This window comes from Blennius ocellaris (genome assembly GCF_963422515.1).
Source record: "Blennius ocellaris genome assembly, contig: SCAFFOLD_50, whole genome shotgun sequence".
Taxonomy (NCBI): domain Eukaryota; kingdom Metazoa; phylum Chordata; class Actinopteri; order Blenniiformes; family Blenniidae; genus Blennius; species Blennius ocellaris.
In genome coordinates this window covers 300,714-324,555 of record NW_027661850.1, presented here as the reverse complement: position 1 = coordinate 324,555, position 23,842 = coordinate 300,714, and the positions used below count along the sequence as shown (strand labels likewise).

Here is a 23,842-nt window from a genome sequence, read left to right as displayed (position 1 = left end):
TCCACCACCTCCGCCATCTCCTCCTCCTCCATGTCCTCCACCCCCTCCATGTCCTCCCCCTCCACCTCCTCCTCCACCCCCTCCAGGGGAGAGTCAGTGGGGTGAAAGGACATCAGCTGAGCTCCAGGTTTCACCTGGTGGCTTCAGGAACAATCACACAGACAGACGTTCAGTTGTGGCGCCTCCTGCTGTCCACAGGCCGTACTGCACCCCCCACCGTGAAGGAAGGAACCTCCGGAGAACATCTGCCTCCACCTCTGGAGTCGTGGAGGTGGAGGTGGTGTATGGAGCAAACAGAGAACCCCTGAATGAAGGAGTGCCACCTACTGTTCAGGGAGGAAGCTGCTCTCACACTGCCGGCCTGTTCAGGGCTTCTCCACACGGTGGCGCTGTGCTGAGAACAACCAACCCAAACAGAGCAGGAAATCATTTCTTTTCTCCGGAAATGAAGCTGTGGAGAGTAGAAAGTAGAACATACAAAGTAGAGAGGAGAACATACAAAGTAGAAGGTAGAGTAGAAAGCAGAACATACAAAGTCGAGAGTAGAGAGCAGAACATACAAAGTAGAAGGTAGAGTAGAGAGCAGAACATACAAAGTCGAGAGTAGAGAGCAGAACATACAAAGTAGAAGGTAGAGTAGAAAGTAGAAAATACAAAGTCGAGAGTAGAGAGCAGAACATACAAAGTAGAAGGTAGAGTAGAAAGCAGAACATACAAAGTCGAGAGTAGAGAGCAGAACATACAAAGTAGAAGGTAGAGTAGAGAGCAGAACATACAAAGTAAAAGGTAGAGTAGAAAGTAGAACATACAAAGTAGAAGGTAGAGTAGAAAGTAGAACATACAAAGTCGAGAGTAGAAAGCAGAACATACAAAGTAGAAGGTAGAGTAGAGAGCAGAACATACAAAGTCGAGAGTAGAGAGCAGAACATACAAAGTAGAAGGTAGAGTAGAAAGCAGAACATACAAAGTCGAGAGTAGAGAGCAGAACATACAAAGTAGAAGGTAGAGTAGAGAGCAGAACATACAAAGTAGAAGGTAGAGTAGAAAGTAGAACATACAAAGTCGAGAGTAGAGAGCAGAACATACAAAGTAGAAGGTAGAGTAGAAAGTAGAAAATACAAAGTAGAAAGTAGAGTAGAAAGTAGAAAATACAAAGTAGAAGGTAGAGTAGAAAGTAGAAAATACAAAGTCGAGAGTAGAAAGTAGAGAGGAGAAATAGAAAGTAGAAAATAGAGAATAGAAAGTAGAGAGGAGAAATCGAAAGTAGAAAATAGAGAATAGAAAGTAGAGAGGAAAAATAGAAAGTAGAAAATAGAGAATAGAAAGTAGAGAGTAGAAAATAGAAAGTAGAAAATAGAGAATAGAAAGTAGAGAGGAGAAATAGAAAGTAGAAAATAGAGAATAGAAAGTAGAGAGGAGAAAGTAGAAAATAGAGAATAGAAAGTAGAGAGGAGAATGTAGAAAATAGAGAATAGAAAGTAGAGAGGAGAAAGCAGAAAATAGAGAATAGAAAGTAGAGAGGAGAAAATAGAAAGTAGAAAATAGAGAATAGAAAGTAGAGAGGAGAAAGTAGAAAATAGAGAATAGAAAGTAGAGAGGAGAAAATAGAAAGTAGAAAATAGAGAATAGAAAATAGAGAGTAGAAATAGAAAGTAGAAAATAGAGAATAGAAAGTAGAGAGGAGAAAATAGAAAGTAGAAAATAGAGAATAGAAAGTAGAGAGGAGAAAATAGAAAGTAGAAAATAGAGAATAGAAAATAGAAAGTAGAAAATAGAGAATAGAAAGTAGAGAGTAGAAATAGAAAGTAGAAAATAGAGAATAGAAAGTAGAGAGGAGAAGGTAGAAAATAGAGAATAGAAAGTAGAGAGGAGAATGTAGAAAATAGAGAATAGAAAGTAGAGAGGAGAAAGTAGAAAATAGAGAATAGAAAGTAGAGAGGAGAAAATAGAAAGTAGAAAATAGAGAATAGAAAGTAGAGAGGAGAAAGTAGAAAATAGAGAATAGAAAGTAGAGAGGAGAAAGTAGAAAATAGAGAATAGAAAGTAGAGAGGAGAAAATAGAAAGTAGAAAATAGAGAATAGAAAATAGAGAGTAGAAATAGAAAGTAGAAAATAGAGAATAGAAAGTAGAGAGGAGAAAATAGAAAGTAGAAAATAGAGAATAGAAAGTAGAGAGGAGAAAATAGAAAGTAGAAAATAGAGAATAGAAAGTAGAGAGGAGAAAATAGAAAGTAGAAAATAGAGAATAGAAAGTAGAGAGGAGAAAATAGAAAGTAGAAAATAGAGAATAGAAAATAGAAAGTAGAAAATAGAGAATAGAAAGTAGAGAGTAGAAATAGAAAGTAGAAAATAGAGAATAGAAAGTAGAGAGGAGAAGGTAGAAAATAGAGAATAGAAAGTCGAGAGGAGAAAGTAGAAAATAGAGAATAGAAAGTAGAGAGGAGAAAATAGAAAATAGAAAATAGAGAATAGAAAGTAGAGAGGAGAAAATAGAAAGTAGAAAATAGACAATAGAAAGTCGAGAGGAGAAAGTAGAAAATAGAGAATAGAAAGTCGAGAGGAGAAAATAGAAAGTAGAAAATAGAGAATAGAAAGTAGAGAGGAGAAAGTAGAAGATAGAGTAGAACCCCTGACAGCTATACCACCCGAGTCATGGCGCATCAAGGATGGATGGTGGCTGAATGGATGGATGATGGATGGATGAAGGATGATGGATGGATGGATGATGGATAGATGATGGATGATGGATGGATGGATGATGGATGATAGATGGATGGATGATGGATGGATAGATGATGGATGATGGATGGATGGATGATGGATGATGATGGATAGATGATGGATGGATGGATGATGGATAGATGATGGATGATGGATGGATGGATGATGGATGATGATGGATAGATGATGGATGATAGATGGATGGATGATGGATAGATGATGGATGGATAGATGATGGATGATGATGGATAGATGATGGATGATGGATGGATAGATGATGGATGATGGATGGATGATAGATGGATGATGGATGGATGATGGATGGATGGATGATGGATGGATGATGTATGGATGATAGATGGATGGATGATGGATAGATGATGGATGATGGATGGATGGATGATGGATGATGATGGATAGATGATGGATGATGGATGATGATGGATAGATGATGGATGATGGATGGATAGATGATGGATGATGGATGGATGATGGATGATGATGGATAGATGATGGATGATGGATGGATAGATGATGGATGATGATGGATAGATGATGGATGATGGATGGATAGATGATGGATGATGGATGGATAGATGATGGATGATGGATGGATGGATGATGGATGGATGATGGATGGATGCTCACCTTTGCAGCCTGCACAGTTTCCAGCTGTTGCTCCACGTCTTCGGAGCTCTTCTCCTTATTTCTGTCCAGGAACATCTGGATCTGGACAAACAGACAAACAGCTGCTTCACACTCGTTCCTCGTTTCACCAGTGAGGAATCCAGATGTTTCCACTGGATGTGAGGAATCCAGATGTTTCCACTGACTTCACGAGTCCCTCAGCTTCTATTCATGAAGTGTCATTCAAACAATTTAGATAGAAAACATTTGAGCTTTTTCAGCCTGGAGCTATTTTTAGCAGCCGTTTTTCTATTTTCCCGTCTTTTCTTTCCCTTTTTATTGTTTTTGATTGAAAATCTTTTATTTTTGTAATTTTTTCATTCTCTTTCTGTTCTTTTGTACTTTTTCTGTTTTTCAGTAAGAAAATAATTTTTCCATTGAACTCGTTTCTTTTTTCTTTTCTTATCTTGTTCCTAAAAGCGGCTCTGGCTGCCGTCGCCCATTTAGCACTTTTGAAAATCAGTGTGGAATGAAAATAAAAATGACAACAAGTGTTTCTTCACATGACCTACAGCAGAGGAGCTGAAGAGCTACAGAGGCTACAGAGCTGCAGGTTGCTGACCTCTGACCCTCGGGGATGAATAAAGATCAATAATGATCACAGACTCGAACCTTGAGCAAGGCGTCTCTGGTTCCTTCTGGGTTGCCGCGGTAACTCTGAGCGATGTCGGCCAGCGGCAGAGGAACCTGCTGCAGAACCACGTTTCTGTAGGAAGAGCCAGCAGACACATCACAACACATTCACATGGTGTGTGTGTGTGTGTGTGTGTGTGTGTGTGTGTGTGTGTGTGTGTGTGTGTGTGTGTGTGTGTGTGTTACCGCTCCAGGGCATCGGCCACATCCTGGTAGCCTCTGGCAGTGACGTCGTTCCGGTCCCAGTGTAGCGTCCTGCCATTAAAGAAGCAGCATTAAGCTGCAGGGCGGCCCACAGAGCGGCTCCCCAGCAGCAGGGGGCGCTGCAGGGCGGCCCACAGAGCGGCTCCCCAGCAGCAGGGGGCGCTGCAGGGCGGCCCACAGAGCGGCTCCCCAGCAGCAGGGGGCGCTGCAGGGCGGCCCACAGAGCGGCTCCCCAGCAGCAGGGGGCGCTGCAGGGCGGCCCACAGAGCGGCTCCCCAGCAGCAGGGGGCGCTGCAGGGCGGTCTTTACCTCAGTCTGCTGTTGGTCATCAGGGCTTTGGCCAACATTTTGGCGCCGACGTCTCCGATGTGGTTTCCACTGATGTCCAGCTCCTCCAGAGCAACATGGCCGCCCAGCGCACCCAGCAGGGTGTGAGTCCCGGCCTTCAGCCTGGAGTCACACACCGAGAGGGACTGCAGAGGCTGCACGCACACACACACACACACACACACACACACACACACACACACACACACACACACACACACACACACACACACACACACACACACACACACACACACACACACACACACACACACACACACACACACACACACACACACACACACACACAGATGTGTGCAATACTGCTGAATGATACAAGATAGTATTCAAACTTTCGCATCACCTTCAAATCAAACTAATTAAAATGGAAGATTATTTTGAAAGTGTCACTCACACAGTCATCGTCCTGGAGGAGCTGAGCGATTCGGTGAAGAACGTCTCTGAGAGCTCTGCTTCACACAACAACGCACAGAAACAACAACAGAGACACTGCTTCATCTGGGAAACACCAAGCATCATTCACAGTTCAAACACACTTCCTGTTTGAGTTCAAACACACTTCCTGTTTGAGTTCAAACACACTTCCTGTTTCAGATCACAGCAGAGAACATAGTGAGTGAGTGAGTGAGTGAGTGAGTGAGTGAGTGAGTGAGTGAGTGAGTGAGTGAGTGAGTGAGTGAGTGAGTGAGTGTGTGTGTGTGTGTGTGTGTGTGTGTGTGTGTGTGTGTGTACCTGGACTTCATGGTGAAGTTCCTCCCCAGCTTCAGGTGTTTCAGAGTCTTACATCGAGCAAAAGACAGGACCAGAGTCACCATGTCGTTCTCCAACCCTGGGGCACGGTAACATAGGTGTGTGTGTGTGAGTGTGGGTGAGTGTGGCTGAGTGTGTGTGTGAGAGAGTGTGAGTGTGCGTGTGTGTGTGTGTGTGTGAGTGTGTGTAGCAGGTTTAACACACTGTTGTCAGAGATATTCAGACTTGCGATGGCTTCAGCTTCAGAGATGTGCTCCTGTATCACCATGGCCCCCGCTGAGCGTAGCTACACACACACACACACACACACACACACACACACACACACACACACACACACACACACACACACACACACACACACACACACACACACACACACACACACACACAGGATGACTTCTACAAAAATGTCACTGTAAGATACTGTAAAACAACAAATGGTGCACACACACACACACACACACACACACACACACACACACACACACACACACACACACACACACACACACACACACACACACACACACACACACACACACACACACACACACACACACACACACACACACACACACACACACACACACACACACACACACACACACACACACACACACACACACACACCTCACAGCTGCTGAGGTCCAGCTCCAGTCCCGTCAGTCGCGGGTTCAAGGCCAGGCCCTGCAGCAACAACCTGTTTGTGTAATAAAACATTCCTCTTGCTGTTTGATCAAAGGTTCCGACTGGAGCTGGTTTCTGTCAGGCGCTATTTGACGGTGACACGCGGACATTCCCAGAGCCACGGAGCACAGGAAGCTTCCGTACCTGAGCGCTTGTGGAGGCAGTTTGGTTGCAGACAGACACACGTACTTCAAGCGGCAGCTTCGACTGAAGAACTCTTCTACGCTCCTCGTCACTTCTCGCACTTTTCTGCTCACAAACAAAGACTCAGTGGTTTTTTCTTTATTCAACAACAATATCTGGTCTGATATCTGAAGTTCACAAATGGTGAGTGACGCCTCGGGACATTTTGAAATGCTTCCTTCAGGGAAAAGATGAGGCTCCATCAGATGTTCCACTGCTCAACATTTCTTTCCACAAGCTGTGAGGATTGTAAACAAGGCACTTTAATCTTGTGTGGACTTATTATTGTCCAGTAGTTGACCCTTTTTACCCTATACAATTGATAGACTGATAGTTTTTCTTAATGGTGAAATGTATTTTAAACGTTGACCGTGCACTTTGAGCTCCTTGGACCTTTTGTTCCAATGTGGTTTCCAGACTACAAATCGCTGAATAATGTAATATTGAATCTTGTTTGGCAAAAACTTTTGATCTTATTTTCAATGTAACTCTTGTATTTTGGATAGAAAGAGTTTAAAAATGAAAAACAATTAACTGGTTAATTCTTCACCAATGGTAAATTAAAAACTGTGCAAAGGAAAACAAATGGTTAAAAAACCAAGAACTAAAATACCTAAAAAAAGAGGAAAAACAGCGTAAAAGAATAAAAGTGTTTACTTTTATAAAACGAAACAAGGAAAACAAATAACCAAAAAAAACAATCAAACTAAATGCAATAAAGTGTTTTAAAAAGTGAAGTTGCTATAATCCACCTTGAAACTTGACAAAATGTACTAACTTCAATGCAACATGGGAGCGTTTGTGTAGAAACGACACAACGATACGGTTTTATACATTCTGGAATCAAAAGGCTAAATGGATTGTTTTTCTGTTTCTACTGTTTTAAAATGTGATCAAAATGAATATGAACTGACTTCAGTTAATTATTGAAATGTCAAAGTCTCACCTGTGGCTGAATGTATTTCTGGACAAGTTGAGGTGAAGCAGGTTGTGACATCCAGCAGACAACGACACAAACAGCTGCAAGCAAACGTTTCAATGACTGGATCAAGTTGTTCACGTTATTCATCTTGTGAAACAACAGGAGGTGAAATCTGAATCTACTGGAGTGCTGCAGCATACTCCCTATGCTCAGCACACACACACACACACACACACACACACACACACACACACACACACACACACACACACACACACACACACACACACACACACACACACACACACACACACACACACACACACACACACACACACACACACACACACACACACACACACACACACACACACACACACACACACACACACAGAATGAATAAACTGTTGTAGAAAGGCCGGTTAAAAGAGAAGTGGAGAGACGAGAGACATTCCAACAGTTCAAGCATTGAACATTTAGTCAGTTTCCAGTGAAAGAAGACAGTCCAGTGAAAGAAGACAGTCCAGTGAATGAAGACAGTCCAGTGAAAGACCAGTCCAGTGAAAGAAGACAGTCCAGTGAAAGAAGACAGTCCAGTGAAAGAAGACAGTCCAGTGAAAGAAGACAGTCCAGTGAAAGAAGACAGTCCAATGAAAGACCAGTCCAGTGAAAGAAGACAGTCCAGTGAAAGAAGACAGTCCAGTGAAAGACCAGTCCAGTGAAAGAAGACAGTCCAGTGAAAGAAGACAGTCCAATGAAAGACCAGTCCAGTGAAAGAAGACAGTCCAGTGAAAGAAGACAGTCCAGTGAAAGAAGACAGTCCAGTGAAAGACCAGTCCAGTGAAAGAAGACAGTCCAGTGAAAGAAGACAGTCCAGTGAAAGAAGACAGTCCAATGAAAGACCAGTCCAGTGAAAGAAGACAGTCCAGTGAAAGAAGACAGTCCAGTGAAAGAAGACAGTCCAGTGAAAGACCAGTCCAGTGAAAGAAGACAGTCCAGTGAAAGAAGACAGTCCAGTGAAAGAAGACAGTCCAGTGAAAGACCAGTCCAGTGAAAGAAGACAGTCCAGTGAAAGACCAGTCCAGTGAAAGAAGACAGTCCAGTGAAAGAAGACAGTTCAATGAAAGACCAGTCCAGTGAAAGAAGACAGTCCAGTGAAAGAAGACAGTCCAGTGAAAGAAGACAGTTCAATGAAAGAAGACAGTCCAGTGGAAGAAGACAGTTCAATGAAAGCAGACAGTCCAGTGGAAGAAGACAGTTCAATGAAAGAAGACAGTCCAGTGGAAGAAGACAGTTCAATAAAAGAAGACAGTCCAGTGAAAGACCAGTCCAGTGAAAGAAGACAGTCCAGTGAAAGAAGACAGTCCAGTGAAAGAAGACAGTCCAATGAAAGACCAGTCCAGTGAAAGAAGACAGTCCAGTGAAAGAAGACAGTCCAGTGAAAGAAGACAGTCCAGTGAAAGACCAGTCCAGTGAAAGAAGACAGTCCAGTGAAAGAAGACAGTTCAATGAAAGACCAGTCCAGTGAAAGAAGACAGTCCAGTGAAAGAAGACAGTCCAGTGAAAGAAGACAGTTCAATGAAAGAAGACAGTCCAGTGGAAGAAGACAGTTCAATGAAAGCAGACAGTCCAGTGGAAGAAGACAGTTCAATGAAAGAAGACAGTCCAGTGGAAGAAGACAGTTCAATGAAATAAGACAGTCCAGTGGAAGAAGACAGTCCAGTGAAAGAAGACAGTCCAATGAAAGAAGACAGTCCAATGAAAGAAGACAGTCCAATGAAAGAAGACAGTCCAATGAAAGAAGACAGTCCAGTGGAAGAAGACAGTCCAATGAAAGAAGACAGTCCAATGAAAGAAGACAGTCCAGTGAAAGAAGACAGTCCAATGAAAGAAGACAGTCCAATGAAAGAAGACAGTCCAGTGGAAGAAGACCAGCCCTGGGAGAAGCAGCTCCCCTCACCGTGTCCAGAGGACAGCTCGTGTCCCTGAGGTCCAGATGAGACAGACAGTTTGTGCTGGACAGGAACTTAAACAGGAACTGAAAATAGACACAACCTGTGTTTTGGTGACGTCACATTAACTGGAGGATCTGGAGACTCTATTTGAACACATTTTAATGTTTCTACTTTATGGTCAACTGATTGTCAAAATGTGGTTTCCTTCAAACCGAACTTCTGCCTGTGCTGAATCCTCACCTTGGTGTCTCTACGGACGTGTCCTCAGGTCAAAGACTCCTGCTGTCTCCTCAGCAGGTTTGACAATCAGGACATTTTCACCATAAAAAGTTCATTTTGCACCTCGACCTCTTCAGGAATTAATGATTCCAATGAACTCTAAACAACTGTAACTGTAACGAGTTCACTGAAAATACATGAAACTAGCAGACTGTGGATCACTGTGGACACAAGTCCTGCAGGTGTCCCCAGTGTGACGGTGCGTACCGTGGCGTCCTCTGTCCCCAGGCTGCCGGGGTTCTCCGACAGGTCCAGGTGAGTCAGGGAGGCGGAGAGCAGGGGACTGCAGGAGAACGCCTGGCCCAGGCTGCCCACACCTCCAACACAACCAGAGGACACACATGAAGGACAACACAGTCAAACCCTGCAGAGACACATAAACGTCCACTCAGACGTCTCAAGCTTTATGCTCAAAGATCAAAGCCTTATTAAATAACCTTTCCTCTACAACCAGAACACCGAAAATAACTAGAAAATGTGAATACAACGACTATGTTTTTATTATGATTGTTATTGTTGTGATTGTTGTTGTTTTTTCATTGTTTTTGTTGTTTGTTATTGTTCAGAAGAAGATCAGACAATGTTTTCTCCCCTTGTGGAAGAACGCTTGCTGGATTTTGCCTCAGAACATAATGTGACATTAGTCACATTCAGCTGCTCTAACTAACTAACTAACTAACTAACCAACTAAATAACTAACTAACAACTAACTAACGAACCAGCTGACTAACTAACGAGCTAAATAACTGACTAGCTAACTAGCTAACTAACTAACTTCAGCAGTTTTACCCTGTTCACGCCCGGAGAGTCTTTTAAAAAAAGCCAGAAATGTAAATACAATAGAAAAGAGACAATAAGATGAAAGTCCAGAGCCGATAGAGACGAGCTGAAGAGCCACATGGTTCCTCGAAACAGGTTTACTGACAGGAAGCGGTTCTGAACGGGTCAGACTGAGGGACAAGGGCAGGGGTCATACTTCCTGTGGGTTAGAGGACGAGTGGACAGGAGGGGACATGAAGGACCCTACCTCTGGCCGTCATTTGGACCCGGGACAGGAACAGCTCCTTCAGTCCTCGGTTCAGGTCCTTCAGTTCCTGGCTGAGCGCCGCCACGCCTGACAATGAAATCCAGATGTAGGGTTAGGGTTAGGTTAGGGTTAGGTTCGGGTTAGAGTTAGGGTTAGTGTTAGGGTTAGGTTGGGGTTAGCGCTGGTCAAACAGGAAACTGGAAGGGTTACGGTTAGTGTTAGGGTTAGGGTTAGGTTAGAGTTAGGGTTAGGTTGGGGTTAGAGATAGGTTAGGGTTAGGGTTAGAGTTAGAGTTAGCGCTAGTCAAACAGGAAACTGGAAGGGTTACGGTTAGTGTTAGGTTAGGTTTAGGGTTAGCGCTGGGTTAGGGTTAGGGTTAGGTTAGGTTTAGGTTAACGTAAGAGTGAGCGCTGGTCAAACAGGAAACAGGAAGGTTAGGGTTAGGGTTAGAGTTAGGGTTAGGTTGGGGTTAGAGTTAGGGTTAGTGTTTGGTTAGGGTTAGGGTTAGAGTTAGAGTTAGCGCTAGTCAAACAGGAAACTGGAAGGGTTACGGTTAGGTTAGGTTAGGTTTAGGTTAGGGTTAGCGCTGGATTAGGGTTAGTGTTAGTGTTAGGTTAGGTTAGGTTTAGGGTTAGCGCTGGATTAGGTTTAGGCTAGAGTTAGAGTGAGCGCTGGTCAAACAGGAAACAGGAAGCACCTTTGTCTTCCAGGGCGTTTCCAGACAGGTTGATGGACTGCAGGACGGACGAGACGTTTCCTCTGAGGGCGGCGGCCATGTTGATCGCAAAGTCCCTGCAGGCCAATAACACCTCCCAGTAATCAATACAACTCTTCAAATTGATTGATCAGCCTCCTGGGTGATTGATCAGCCTCCTGGGTGATTGATCAGCCTCCTGGGTGATTGATCAGCCTCCTGGGTCATTGATCAGCCTCCTGGGTCATTGATCAGCCTCCTCGGTGATTGATCAGCCTCCTCGGTGATTGATCAGCCTCCACGGTGATTGATCAGCCTCCACGGTGATTGATCAGCCTCCTCGGTGATTGATCAGCCTCCACGGTGATTGATCAGCCTCCTCGGTGATTGATCAGCCTCCTCGGTGATTGATCAGCCTCCTCGGTGATTGATCAGCCTCCACAGTGATTGATCAGCCTCCACAGTGATTGATCAGCCTCCTCAGAGTGAGAACTCACACTTTGAGTCCGCTGTTCTCCAGAGAGAGCTGCTGCAATGCCGGAGATCTGGACATGAGGAACATCAACTGCTGCTGGATTTCTGCAGACTGACGGGACGAAGACAAACCACAGAGCAAAGAGACGATTTCAGAAAAGAGCGTGGGGGACAAGTGGTGGGATGAAGATATTACATCACAGAGACACCTGACAAGCTTCCTCCTCCTGTGTGCAAATATCACCGCATGAGGAAGAGGAGGAGGAGGAGGAGGAACAAGAAGAGGTACCAGTCGGAGCTCTTTGCTGTAGATCTTTGTGAACCACTGGTTGAAGGATAAAGCTGATATCGCCAGAGCCACGTCCCTGAAGAGAGAACGACTTTCAATTTAAACAGCTTGAGGAGGAAGGTAGAAGACGAGGAGGAAGGTAGAAGACGAGGAGGAAGGTAGAAGACGAGGAGGAAGGTAGAAGAGGAGGAGGAAGGTAGAAGACGGGGAGGAAGGTAGAAGACGAGGAGGAAGGTAGAAGACGAGGAGGAAGGTTAAAGAGGAGGAGGAATGTAGAAGACGAGGAGGAAGGTAGAAGACGAGGAGGAAGGTAGAAGACGAGGAGGAAGGTAGAAGACGAGGAGGAAGGTAGAAGACGAGGAGGAAGGTAGAAGACGAGGAGGAAGGTAGAAGACGAGGAGGAAGGTAGAAGACGAAGAGGAAGGTAGAAGACGAGGAGGAAGGTAGAAGACGAGGAGGAAGGTTAAAGAGGAGGAGGAAGGTAGAAGACGAGGAGGAAGGTAGAAGACGAGGAGGAAGGTAGAAGACGAGGAGGAAGGTAGAAGACGAGGAGGAAGGTAGAAGACGAGGAGGAAGGTAGAAGACGAGGAGGAAGGTAGAAGACGAGGAGGAAGGTAGAAGACGAGGAGGAAGGTAGAAGACGAGGAGGAAGGTAGAAGACGGGGAGGAATGTAGAAGACGGGGAGGAAGGTAGAAGACGAGGAGGAAGGTAGAAGAGGAGGAGGAAGGTAGAAGAGGAGGAAGGTTGAAGAGGAGGAGGAAGGTAGAAGACGAGGTAGAAGACGAGGAGGAAGGTTGAAGAGGAGGAAGAAGGCAGAAGAGGAGGAGGAAGGCAGAAGACGGGGAGGAAGGTAGAAGAGGAGGAGGAAGGTAGAAGAGGAGGAGGAAGGTAGAAGAGGAGGAGGAAGGTAGAAGAGGAGGAGGAAGGTAGAAGACGGGGAGGAAGGTAGAAGAGGAGGAAGAAGGTAGAAGAGGAGGAAGAAGGTAGAAGAGAAGGAGGAAGGTAGAAGAGGAGGAGGAAGGTAGAAGAGGAGGAGGAAGAGGAGGAGGAAGGTAGAAGAGGAGGAGGAAGGTAGAAGAGGAGGAGGAAGAGGAGGAGGAAGGTAGAAGAGGAGGAGGAAGAGGAGGAGGAAGGTAGAACCTGAGCTGACCTGCTGTCCAGGTGACTGAAGTGTAGAAGGTTGAAGCTCCTCCAACCATGTTTACAGTAGATGTTGTCCACATCCTGCAGGAGACACAGGAAGGAGACACAGGAAGGAGACACAGGAAGGACACACAGGAAGGAGACACAGGAAGGAGACACAGGAAGGAGACACAGGAGACATGAGGCTTCAGCTCAGGAGAACATCCAAAATGAATAGTGAGGCTGCAGCAGCAGGAGCAGCTCGAGTGGAGCAGCAGGAGCAGCAGGAGCAGCTCGAGTGGAGCAGCAGGAGCAGCAGGAGCAGCTCGAGTGGAGCAGCAGGAGCAGCAGGAGCAGCTCGAGTGGAGTAGCAGGAGCAGCAGGAGCAGCTCGAGTGGAGCAGCAGGAGCAGCAGGAGCAGCTCGAGTGGAGCAGCAGGAGCAGCAGGAGCAGCAGGAGCCTCACCCTCTGGATCTCCTCCCTCAGCGGCGCCTGGTTCAAGTCACACAGTGCAGCGTAGCTCTCAGAGAATCCTCCTGAGGAGCAGCACACTGTCAACCTCCTCATCATCCTCATCCCCCTCATCATCCTCATCATCATCCCCCTCAACCCCTTCATCTTCCTCATCCCCCTCATCTTCTTCACCCCCCTCATCATCCTCCTCATCATCCCCCTCATCATCCTCATCCTCCTCATCATCCTCCTCCCCCTCATCCTCCTCACCATCCTCATCCTCCTCATCCTCCTCATCCCCCTCATCCTCCTCATCCTCCACTGAACCCCCAGAACTCACCACAGCGTCCAGGCCGGGGGCTCCGGGCCGTGGCCATCTGGACCCTCTGCTGGAGGTGTGGAGGCGCCGAGGTCAGCAACTTCCTGAGGAGGAGAACTCACTTCGTTTGTGTTTCTAATTATCCTCATGGAGGAGCAACATGGAGGAGCAACATGGAGGAGCAGCAACATGGAGGAGCAACATGGAGGAGCAACATGGAGGAGCAGCAACATGGAGGAGCAACATGGAGGAGCAGCAACATGGAGGAGCAACATGGAGGAGCAGCAACATGGAGGAGCAACATGGAGGAGCAGCAACATGGAGGAGCAACATGGAGGAGCAACATGGAGGAGCAACATGGAGGAGCAGCAACATGGAGGAGCAACATGGAGGAGCAGCAACATGGAGGAGCAGCAACATGGAGGAGCAACATGGAGGAGCAACATGGAGGAGCAACATGGAGGAGCAGCAACATGGAGGAGCAACATGGAGGAGCAGCAACATGGAGGAGCAACATGGAGGAGCAGCAACATGGAGGAGCAGCATGGAGGAGCAACATGGAGGAGCAACATGGAGGAGCAACATGGAGGAGCAACATGGAGGAGCAGCAACATGGAGGAGCAGCAACATGGAGGAGCAACATGGAGGAGCAGCAACATGGAGGAGCAACATGGAGGAGCAACATGGAGGAGCAACATGGAGGAGCAACAACATGGAGGAGCAACATGGAGGAGCAGCAACATGGAGGAGCAACATGGAGGAGCAACATGGAGGAGCAACATGGAGGAGCAGCAACATGGAGGAGCAACATGGAGGAGCAGCAACATGGAGGAGCAGCAACATGGAGGAGCAACATGGAGGAGCAGCAACATGGAGGAGCAGCATGGAGGAGCAACATGGAGGAGCAACATGGAGGAGCAGCAACATGGAGGAGCAACATGGAGGAGCAACATGGAGGAGCAACATGGAGGAGCAACATGGAGGAGCAGCAACATGGAGGAGCAGCAACATGGAGGAGCAACATGGAGGAGCAACATGGAGGAGCAGCAACATGGAGGAGCAACATGGAGGAGCAGCAACATGGAGGAGCAACATGGAGGAGCAACATGGAGGAGCAACATGGAGGAGCAGCAACATGGAGGAGCAACATGGAGGAGCAGCAACATGGAGGAGCAACATGGAGGAGCAACATGGAGGAGCAGCAACATGGAGGAGCAGCAACATGGAGGAGCAACATGGAGGAGCAACATGGAGGAGCAGCAACATGGAGGAGCAACATGGAGGAGCAGCAACATGGAGGAGCAACATGGAGATGGTGGACATGGTGGACACTAGTCCAGCACAGAGGACACATGTCTCCTGGACACTAGTCCAGCACAGAGGACACATGGTGGACACTAGTCCAGCACAGAGGACACATGTCTCCTGGACACTAGTCCAGCACAGTGGAGACATGGTGGACACTAGTCCAGCACAGAGGACACATGGTGGACACTAGTCCAGCACAGTGGAGACATGGTGGACACTAGTCCAGCACAGAGGACACATGTCTCCTGGACACTAGTCCAGCACAGAAGACACATGTCTCCTGGACACTAGTCCAGCACAGTGGAGACATGGTGGACACTAGTCCAGCACAGAGGAAACATGGTGGACACTAGTCCAGCACAGTGGAGACATGGTGGACACTAGTCCAGCACAGAGGACACATGTCTTCTGGACACTAGTCCAGCACAGTGGAGACATGGTGGACACTAGTCCAGCACAGAGGACACATGTCTTCTGGACACTAGTCCAGCACAGTGGAGACATGGTGGACACTAGTCCAGCACAGAGGACACATGTCTCCTGGACACTAGTCCAGCACAGAGGAGACATGGTGGACACTAGTCCAGCACAGAGGACACATGGTGGACACTAGTCCAGCACAGTGGAGACATGGTGGACACTAGTCCAGCACAGAGGAGACATGGTGGACACTAGTCCAGCACAGAAGACACATGGTGGACACTAGTCCAGCACAGAGGACACATGGTGGACACTAGTCCAGCACAGAGGAGACATGGTGGACACTAGTCCAGCACAGAGGAGACATGGTGGACACTAGTCCAGCACAGAGGACACATGGTGGACACTAGTCCAGCACAGAGGAGACATGGTGGACACTAGTCCAGCACAGAAGACACATGGTGGACACTAGTCCAGCACAGAGGAGACATGGTGGACACTAGTCCAGCACAGAAGACACATGGTGGACACTAGTCCAGCACAGAGGAGACATGGTGGACACTAGTCCAGCACAGAGGACACATGGTGGACACTAGTCCAGCACAGAGGAGACATGGTGGACACTAGTCCAGCACAGAGGACACATGGTGGACACTAGTCCAGCACAGAGGAGACATGGTGGACACTAGTCCAGCACAGAAGACACATGGTGGACACTAGTCCAGCACAGAGGAGACATGGTAGACACTAGTCCAGCACAGAAGACACATGGTGGACACTAGTCCAGCACAGAGGAGACATGGTGGACACTAGTCCAGCACAGAGGACACATGGTGGACACTAGTCCAGCACAGAGGACACATGGTGGACACTAGTCCAGCACAGAGGACACATGGTGGACACTAGTCCAGCACAGAGGAGACATGGTGGACACTAGTCCAGCACAGAAGACACATGGTGGACACTAGTCCAGCACAGAGGACACATGGTGGACACTAGTCCAGCACAGAGGAGACATGGTGGACACTAGTCCAGCACAGAAGACACATGGTGGACACTAGTCCAGCACAGAGGAGACATGGTGGACACTAGTCCAGCACAGAAGACACATGGTGGACACTAGTCCAGCACAGAGGAGACATGGTGGACACTAGTCCAGCACAGAGGAGACATGGTGGACACTAGTCCAGCACAGAGGACACATGGTGGACACTAGTCCAGCACAGAGGAGACATGGTGGACACTAGTCCAGCACAGAAGACACATGGTGGACACTAGTCCAGCACAGAGGAGACATGGTGGACACTAGTCCAGCACAGAGGACACATGGTGGACACTAGTCCAGCACAGAGGACACATGTCTCCTGGACACTAGTCCAGCACAGAGGACACATGGTGGACACTAGTCCAGCACAGAGGACACATGTCTCCTGGACACTAGTCCAGCACAGAGGACACATGGTGGACACTAGTCCAGCACAGAGGACACATGGTGGACACTTGTCCAGTACAGAGGACACATGTCTCCTGGACACTAGTCCAGCACAGAGGACACATGGTGGACACTAGTCCAGCACAGAGGACACATGGTGGACAGTAGTCCAGCACAGAGGACACATGGTGGACACTAGTCCAGCACAGAGGACACATGTCTGTCCCCCACCACAGTGAAAGTCCATCAGAACTTGACATCTGGTCAAACACTGACGAGGAAAATCTTTTTTCTTCTTTCTTGTGAAAAATCTCATTTTGATTCTCCGACACAGTTTTTGTGATGGAAAAACGCGGTAAAACCTAAAACCTGGATTTATTTCTTGAAAACAGTTTTTCAGTTAAATCTTCGTACTGCTGTTCTGATAACAACTTTATATCAAGTAATGTGATTACTGCTTTGATGTGATGTACATTAAATGTATAAGTTGCTTTTCATGGGAGTTCTTCCTGGAGCTGCATGTTTTCTGGAATTCCTGGGAGTTTTTAATGGATTAAATGAGTAGTTTTTGATTTGTACTGTTAATACTTGTACTTGTACTGTTAATACTTGTACTTGTACTGTTAATGGTCAAGTAAAAAGCCTTAAAATGGTCATTTCATGTCAATTTTCTGGGTAAACCTTCTTCATTTACATTAAATTATGGAATGAATGACATTTTAACCCTGAAGTCAAATATCAATACGTTTGTTTACCTTAATGGAAGAAAGTCGCGAACCAACACGTGATTCCTCCACAATAAAAGACTTGATCGACTCATGAACAGGTAATCTGGTGTGTGCAGACAGATTTAATCTGAGGGTGAAGGCAGATTTAATCTGAGGGTGAAGCCAGATTTAATCTGAGGGTGAAGCCAGATTTAATCTGACGGTGAAGGCAGATTTAATCTGACGGTGAAGCCAGATTTAATCTGAGGGTGAAGCCAGATTTAATCTGAGGGTGAAGGCAGATTTAATCTGAGGGTGAAGGCAGATTTAATCTGAGGGTGAAGCCAGATTTAATCTGAGGGTGAAGCCAGATTTAATCTGAGGGTGAAGGCAGATTTAATCTGAGGGTGAAGCCAGATTTAATCTGAGCCAGACTGAAGCAGAAGTATAATAACAGCTGCAGGTTTCAGAGGAGGGTCATTAACACGACTAACCAGCTACTAACTAGTGAAACCTAGATGAAATACAGAATAAAGATGAACAAGCTGTTTCACCCCGGAGACGAGTCGGGGAAGATCTTCTTCAGCGAGGTGGTCATGTGACTGACCATGTCCTCCAGGTCTCTGCTGTGCAGGACACTGAAGGACAGACTCAGTCTGTCTGTCTCCAGCACCATCTGGACACACAGACAAGTAATCTGATTACAGCCGGAGGACAGCTGGGCTCAGACAGACATGGAGAGGAAGTGAGGGCCGACCTGAGAGTGACCGTGGACGGAGATGGAGCAGATCTCCAGGTAGCTGAAGGAGTTCTCCACCTGCACAACACAGATTATCTCAGGACGTTCTCAAGAGAACCAGACTGGAGAACATGGAGGAGGAGAGGAGCTTCACCTCCACAGGCTGCGTGCTGGTGACCAGGTAACCTCTCCAGGGCCCCAGCACCTGACACACACCAGATTACACATCATCCAGGGATTAAGAGAAGAAGAGCACCTGACACACACCAGATTACACATCATCCAGGGATTAAGAGGAGCACCTGACACACACCAGATTACACATCATCCAGGGATTAAGAGAAGAAGAGCACCTGACACACACCAGATTACACATCATCCAGGGATTAAGAGAAGAGGAGCACCTGACACAGATTACACATCATCCAGGGATTAAGAGAAGAAGAGCACCTGACACAGATTACACATCATCCAGGGATTAAGAGAAGAAGAGCACCTGACACACACCAGATTACACATCATCCAGGGATTAAGAGAAGAAGAGCACCTGACACAGATTACACATCATCCAGGGATTAAGAGAAGAAGAGCACCTGACACACACCAGATTACACATCATCCAGGGATTAAGAGAAGAAGAGCACCTGACACAGATTACACATCATCCAGGGATTAAGAGAAGAAGAGCACCTGACACACACCAGATTACACATCATCCAGGGATTAAGAGAAGAAGAGCACCTGACACAGATTACACATCATCCAGGGATTAAGAGAAGAAGAGCACCTGACACACACCAGATTACACATCATCCAGGGATTAAGAGAAGAAGAGCACCTGACACAGATTACACATCATCCAGGGATTAAGAGAAGAAGAGCACCTGACACACACCAGATTACACATCATCCCTGGATTAAGAGGAGAAGAGCACCTGACACACACCAGATTACACATCATCCAGGGATTAAGAGAAGATGAACTCACCACTAATCTCTCACATGACGGACCGGGTCGGGTCAGAACCACCGGCGCCGCCACACACACTGCCTGAGGCTGCAGGAGCTGCAGCAGTTCCTCTGTGGACACACACACACACACACACACACACACACACACACACACACACACACACACACACACACACACACACACACACACACACACACACACACACACACACACACACACACACACACACTCTGACTCATGTTTCCATTGTTTGTGTCACTGAGTGGAAACAGTTTGACTTTAACAAGAAATGTTCACATAATCTGGACTACAGGAGGAAGATGCTCTATAATCTGGATTACAGGAGGAAGATGCTCTATAATATGGTGTTAGAGGAGGAAAACGCTCCATAATCTGGTGTTAGAGGAGGAAGATGCTCTATAATCTGGATTACAGGAGGAAGATGCTCCATAATCTGGTGTTAGAGGAGGAAGATGCTCTATAATCTGGTGTTAGAGGAGGAAGATGCTTTATAATATGGACTAGAGGAGGAAGATGCTCTAGAAGCTGATGTTAGAGGAGGAAGATGCTCTATAATGTGGATTAGAGGAGGAAGATGCTCTAGAAGCTGATGTTAGCGCTCCTGTACAGGAAATGAAGCTACTGACTGAGCTAAGGGGAGCTAGCACAGCCAGCTACCGTTGAGGTTGAGGACTATGGAGGCTCTGCTCAGTAAACAAGAGTTTAGCGACATGGTCAAGAGGAGCAGCTCTTCTTACCTCGGAGGTTCTGATCCACGTCCATCAGGGAGCAATGAACCAGAGAAACGCCACGACACTGTCTGAGGAGAAGCTGAGCCTCTGCATGGAACCTGTGATCTCACATCATACCCTGTACACACTCACACACTCTCACACACACACACACACACACACACGCACACACACACACACATCCTGTTCCAAGCGTCTTCAGTGACAAACAGGAAGTGTGGAACCTCCTCGCTGAGCCACCAGGTTTAGAAACGGCCGTCTGAAAGACAAGACGGGATGTCGGGTTCAAGTTGACCTCAATAATAAAGTCAACAGTTTCATGTCTGTCTTCTGGAGGGGATATTTGATACTTATATTGATCTTATAACCTTAGTGCTATGGAATCACAGGAGGGCCAAAATCTAAAGGAAATAAATGTGGAAATATGAAGAGAATCAATAATACAGAAACTCTACAAAGGTCGTCATGTTCTTTTTCTATCTTGTCTTTGCCGATTCCATGTTGTCAATGTCCTGTTCAGTCTTTGTCTTTTCCATCTGCTTCTTGTCGTTTCATTTACTGGACGAGTCAAACGTCTGGAAAAGACCAGAGCAACACCATGCAATCAGCGAGGGTTGTGGGCGGGGCTAATCAGCTAGGGCTGTGGGCGGGGCTAATCAGCTCGGGTTGTGGGAGGGGCTTCCTCTTCAGGGTGCCCGTCCAGTTTCCATAATTGGATGTTTTCACAAATCTTTCTCACAATTATTTATATATATATATATATATATATATATGAGGAGTGGCTACAGCAGATCCCTGGAACAACCTCAGACATCTCAGTCCAGAAAAGTGCAGGACCCCAGTGTGTGTGTGTGTGTGTGTGTGTGTGTGTGTGTGTGTGTGTGTGTGTGTGTGTGTGTGTGTGTGTGTGTGTTGGCCGGCTCGCAGTGAGGACACTCCCCCCTCCGGCCAGCAGGGGGCGGTTAGAGGTGGAGTCTCTCTCAGCGGAACAGGAAGTGTCCGTGTTTTGCTTCCGGTCCGGCAGCACGTGCGGTCATGTCGGTTCTGCTCGGGCTGTGTGACGGAGCTCTGGACCCGGAGCGGCACCGCAGCTCCTTCCGGACCAACAAGGTGGGGGGGCTCCCGGACTGGCCGCCCCCCGTCCGCGGCCCGCGCCCGAGCTGCCGCCGCTGCGGAGCCGCCTCCGCCCTGGTGGTGCAGGTGTACTGCCCGGTGGACATGACCCCCACCCACCGCAACCTGCACCTGTTCGCCTGCACGGCCCCCGCCTGCAGCGGCCGCTCCGAGGCCTGGACGGCGCTCCGCTCGCAGGGGCCGGACACCCCCGCTCACCCGGGTCACCCGGGCCCGCAGCCCCCGCTGAGGGTCACTGACTGGTGTGACGGCGCCGACGACTGGGAGGTGGAGGAGGAGGAGGAGCAGCAGCAGCAGGAAAAGGGGGCAGGAGGTGCAGTGAAGGAGGCTCCGTGCCACCAGGAGGTGGTCGTCCTGGAGAAACCAGGTAACGTTCAGCACCTGTTGACATTATTCTGACCTCTCAGGTGAGTCCAGGTCGTTCTGACGTCACAGGTGAGTCGAGGTCGTTCTAACACCAGTGCACCATTATAAAATATACATTATAAAAAAAAAAAATCAGAATCTATATTTCAATTAAGTGTTTACAGGTATCCAGGGTTTAGGTTCTATTACATTCAAAATCTATATTAAAAATTAACTTTCATCCAACACATCATCTGTTTTTCAAAGAAACCCTGGAACATGAATAAACCATGAGCTGCGCCCTGGACTCTGCTTACGACAATATCTTTGTCTGGATGGTGATGATGGTGATGATGAAGAGGCAGAAATGAGCGTCCAGCAGAGCAGCGCTCCAGCAGCTGTTGGTGTAAAGGTTCTCCCTCCGTCCCTCAGCAGGGGGCCCCGCGGCCGGCGAGCTGGATGTCACCGTGTGTCTCCAGGACCTCCACCTGCAGGAGCTCCACCTGCAGGACGCTGCCGTCTTCAGTCCCCTCTTCATCAGCGTGGTGGAGGAGGCGGAGCTGTACGTGGAGGACGACGCCCTGCGGCGTGCTCACCAGCTGCTGAGGGAGTACGAGAGCCGAGAAGGGGCGGTGGTGGAGGCGGAGGTGGGTGGAGACGGCGGTGGTCGATCCCAGGAGCAGTATGAGAAGGCGGAGGCTCGCCACGGGGACCAGGTGTTCGGCGGCTTCATGAAGCGGATCTCTCCGTGTCCGCAGCAGATCCTGCGCTACTGCCGCGGCGGCCGGCCGCTCTTCGTCTCCTCGCCGCCCCGCGACCCGTCCCCCCTGGCGCCGCCCCGCGGCCCGTCCCCCCTGGCGCCGCCCCGCGGCCCGTCCCCCCTGGCGCCGCCCCGCGGCCCCTCCCCCCTGGCGCCGCCCCGCGACCCGTCCCCCCTGGCGCCGCCCCGCGACCCGTCCCCCCTGGCGCCGCCCCGCGGCCCCTCCCCCCTGGCGCCGCCCCGCGACCCCTCCCCCCTGGCGCCGCCCTGCGGTACCTGCGGAGCCGCCCGGACCTTCGAGCTGCAGCTGATGCCGGCGCTGGTCGGCCTGCTGCAGGACCCCCGGGTCCGGCTGGAGTTCGGCACCGTGCTGGTCTACACCTGCTCCCGGGGCTGCTGGGCCCCCGGGTCCAGCGCCGCGCTGGAGGAGTTCTGCTTCGTCCAGACGGACCCGGACCAGCAGCTCTTCCTCTGAGAGGACCTGGACCAGGACCAGTGGTTTGCTCTGCCACGTCACATGGAGGGGTTCCAGGTTCAAGTCCCGGTTCTGTGGATTTCCTCTTCCTTCTGCAGCTTCTTCTACGAGGGAAGCTGACAAATACTGGATAGAGTACAGGATAGAGTATACCATAGAGTACAGGATAGAGTACTCCATAGAGTATACCATAGAGTACTCCATAGAGTACAGGATAGAGTACTCCATAGAGTACAGGATAGAGAAGAGCTGCAGCCCCAGTATGAACAGAATAAAGTATAAATGAAGAGAGGCTCTCTGAAGGACAGGATGTGGTCCAGGTCCTGCTGGACTGTGGATGTGGTCTTTATAAATAAAGACAAAGTTCATGATGTTTGGTTCATATTTTTTATTTACATGAAAATAATGTTCTCATGAAGACAGAAAATCAAAGTCTAAGAAGCTTTAAAGTGTCTCTTTAGCTCTAATAATCATATTTCCTCTATTACACCATCCTGAAGACCGTCACTACCTAGCTACCACTGCTGGTAGCGCTAGCTACCACTGCTGGTAACGCTAGCTACCACTGCTGGTAATGCTAACTACCACTGCTGGTAACGCTAGCTACCACTGCTGGTAGCGCTAGCTACCACTGCTGGTAACGCTCACTACCACTGCTGGTAACGCTAGCTACCACTGCTGGTAACGCTCACTACCACTGCTGGTAACGCTCACTACCACTGCTGGTAACGCTCACTACCACTGCTGGTAACGCTAGCTACCACTGCTGGTAACGCTCACTACCACTGCTGGTAACGCTCACTACCACTGCTGGTAGCGCTAACTACCACTGCTGGTAACGCTCACTACCACTGCTGGTAGCGCTAGCTACCACTGCTGGTAACGCTAACTACCACTGCTGGTAGCGCTAACTACCACTGCTGGTAACGCTAGCTACCACTGCTGGTAACGCTAGCTACCACTGCTGGTAACGCTAACTACCACTGCTGGTAGCGCTAGCTACCACTGCTGGTAGCGCTAACTACCACTGCTGGTAACGCTAGCTA

At 48.3% G+C, this 23,842-nt stretch overlaps 2 protein-coding genes across 3 annotated transcripts in view; one reads left to right on the top strand and one right to left on the bottom strand.

Moving 5' to 3' along the window:
* Positions 1–19,370, bottom strand: part of LOC308148741 (capping protein, Arp2/3 and myosin-I linker protein 2-like) — a 43,471-nt gene extending 24,101 nt beyond the window's left edge. The window contains 24 exon segments of the mRNA XM_080522243.1: positions 328–394; positions 3,370–3,450; positions 4,021–4,114; positions 4,228–4,296; positions 4,555–4,727; positions 4,988–5,042; positions 5,326–5,422; positions 5,548–5,629; positions 5,977–6,046; positions 6,178–6,282; positions 7,163–7,236; positions 9,099–9,176; positions 9,580–9,689; positions 10,400–10,486; positions 11,097–11,191; positions 11,591–11,679; positions 11,857–11,932; positions 13,008–13,081; positions 13,445–13,515; positions 13,755–13,855; positions 18,173–18,294; positions 18,376–18,435; positions 18,512–18,562; positions 19,346–19,370. Coding sequence (XP_080378369.1) covers positions 328–394; positions 3,370–3,450; positions 4,021–4,114; positions 4,228–4,296; positions 4,555–4,727; positions 4,988–5,042; positions 5,326–5,422; positions 5,548–5,629; positions 5,977–6,046; positions 6,178–6,282; positions 7,163–7,236; positions 9,099–9,176; positions 9,580–9,689; positions 10,400–10,486; positions 11,097–11,191; positions 11,591–11,679; positions 11,857–11,932; positions 13,008–13,081; positions 13,445–13,515; positions 13,755–13,855; positions 18,173–18,294 — 1,870 coding nt within the window. The 5' untranslated portion in view covers positions 18,376–18,435; positions 18,512–18,562; positions 19,346–19,370.
* A 1,737-nt stretch (positions 19,371–21,107) lies between these two features.
* Positions 21,108–23,109, top strand: LOC308148746 (programmed cell death protein 2-like). 2 transcript variants are annotated; one of them, XM_080522253.1, is made up of 2 exons: positions 21,108–21,583; positions 21,997–23,109. In XM_080522253.1, the coding sequence occupies exons 1-2, from the start codon at positions 21,118–21,120 to the stop codon at positions 22,794–22,796; spliced, it is 1,266 nt and encodes a 421-aa protein (XP_080378379.1). In that variant the 5' UTR covers positions 21,108–21,117; the 3' UTR covers positions 22,797–23,109. The 2 variants fall into 2 exon arrangements, with proteins under 2 accessions (XP_080378379.1, XP_080378378.1); XM_080522252.1 differs by having other exon boundaries at positions 21,994–23,109.
* The last annotated feature ends 733 nt before the right edge of the window (positions 23,110–23,842 follow it).

Excerpts from the sequence above, each read along its gene's own strand:
- LOC308148746 (XM_080522252.1), top strand. The coding sequence starts at position 21,118 with ATGTCGGTTCTGCTCGGGCTGTGTGACGGAGCTCTGGACCCGGAGCGG. Across the intron at positions 21,584-21,993 it reads GGTCGTCCTGGAGAAACCAG|CAGGGGGCCCCGCGGCCGGC; the intron begins GTAACGTTCAGC and ends TCCGTCCCTCAG.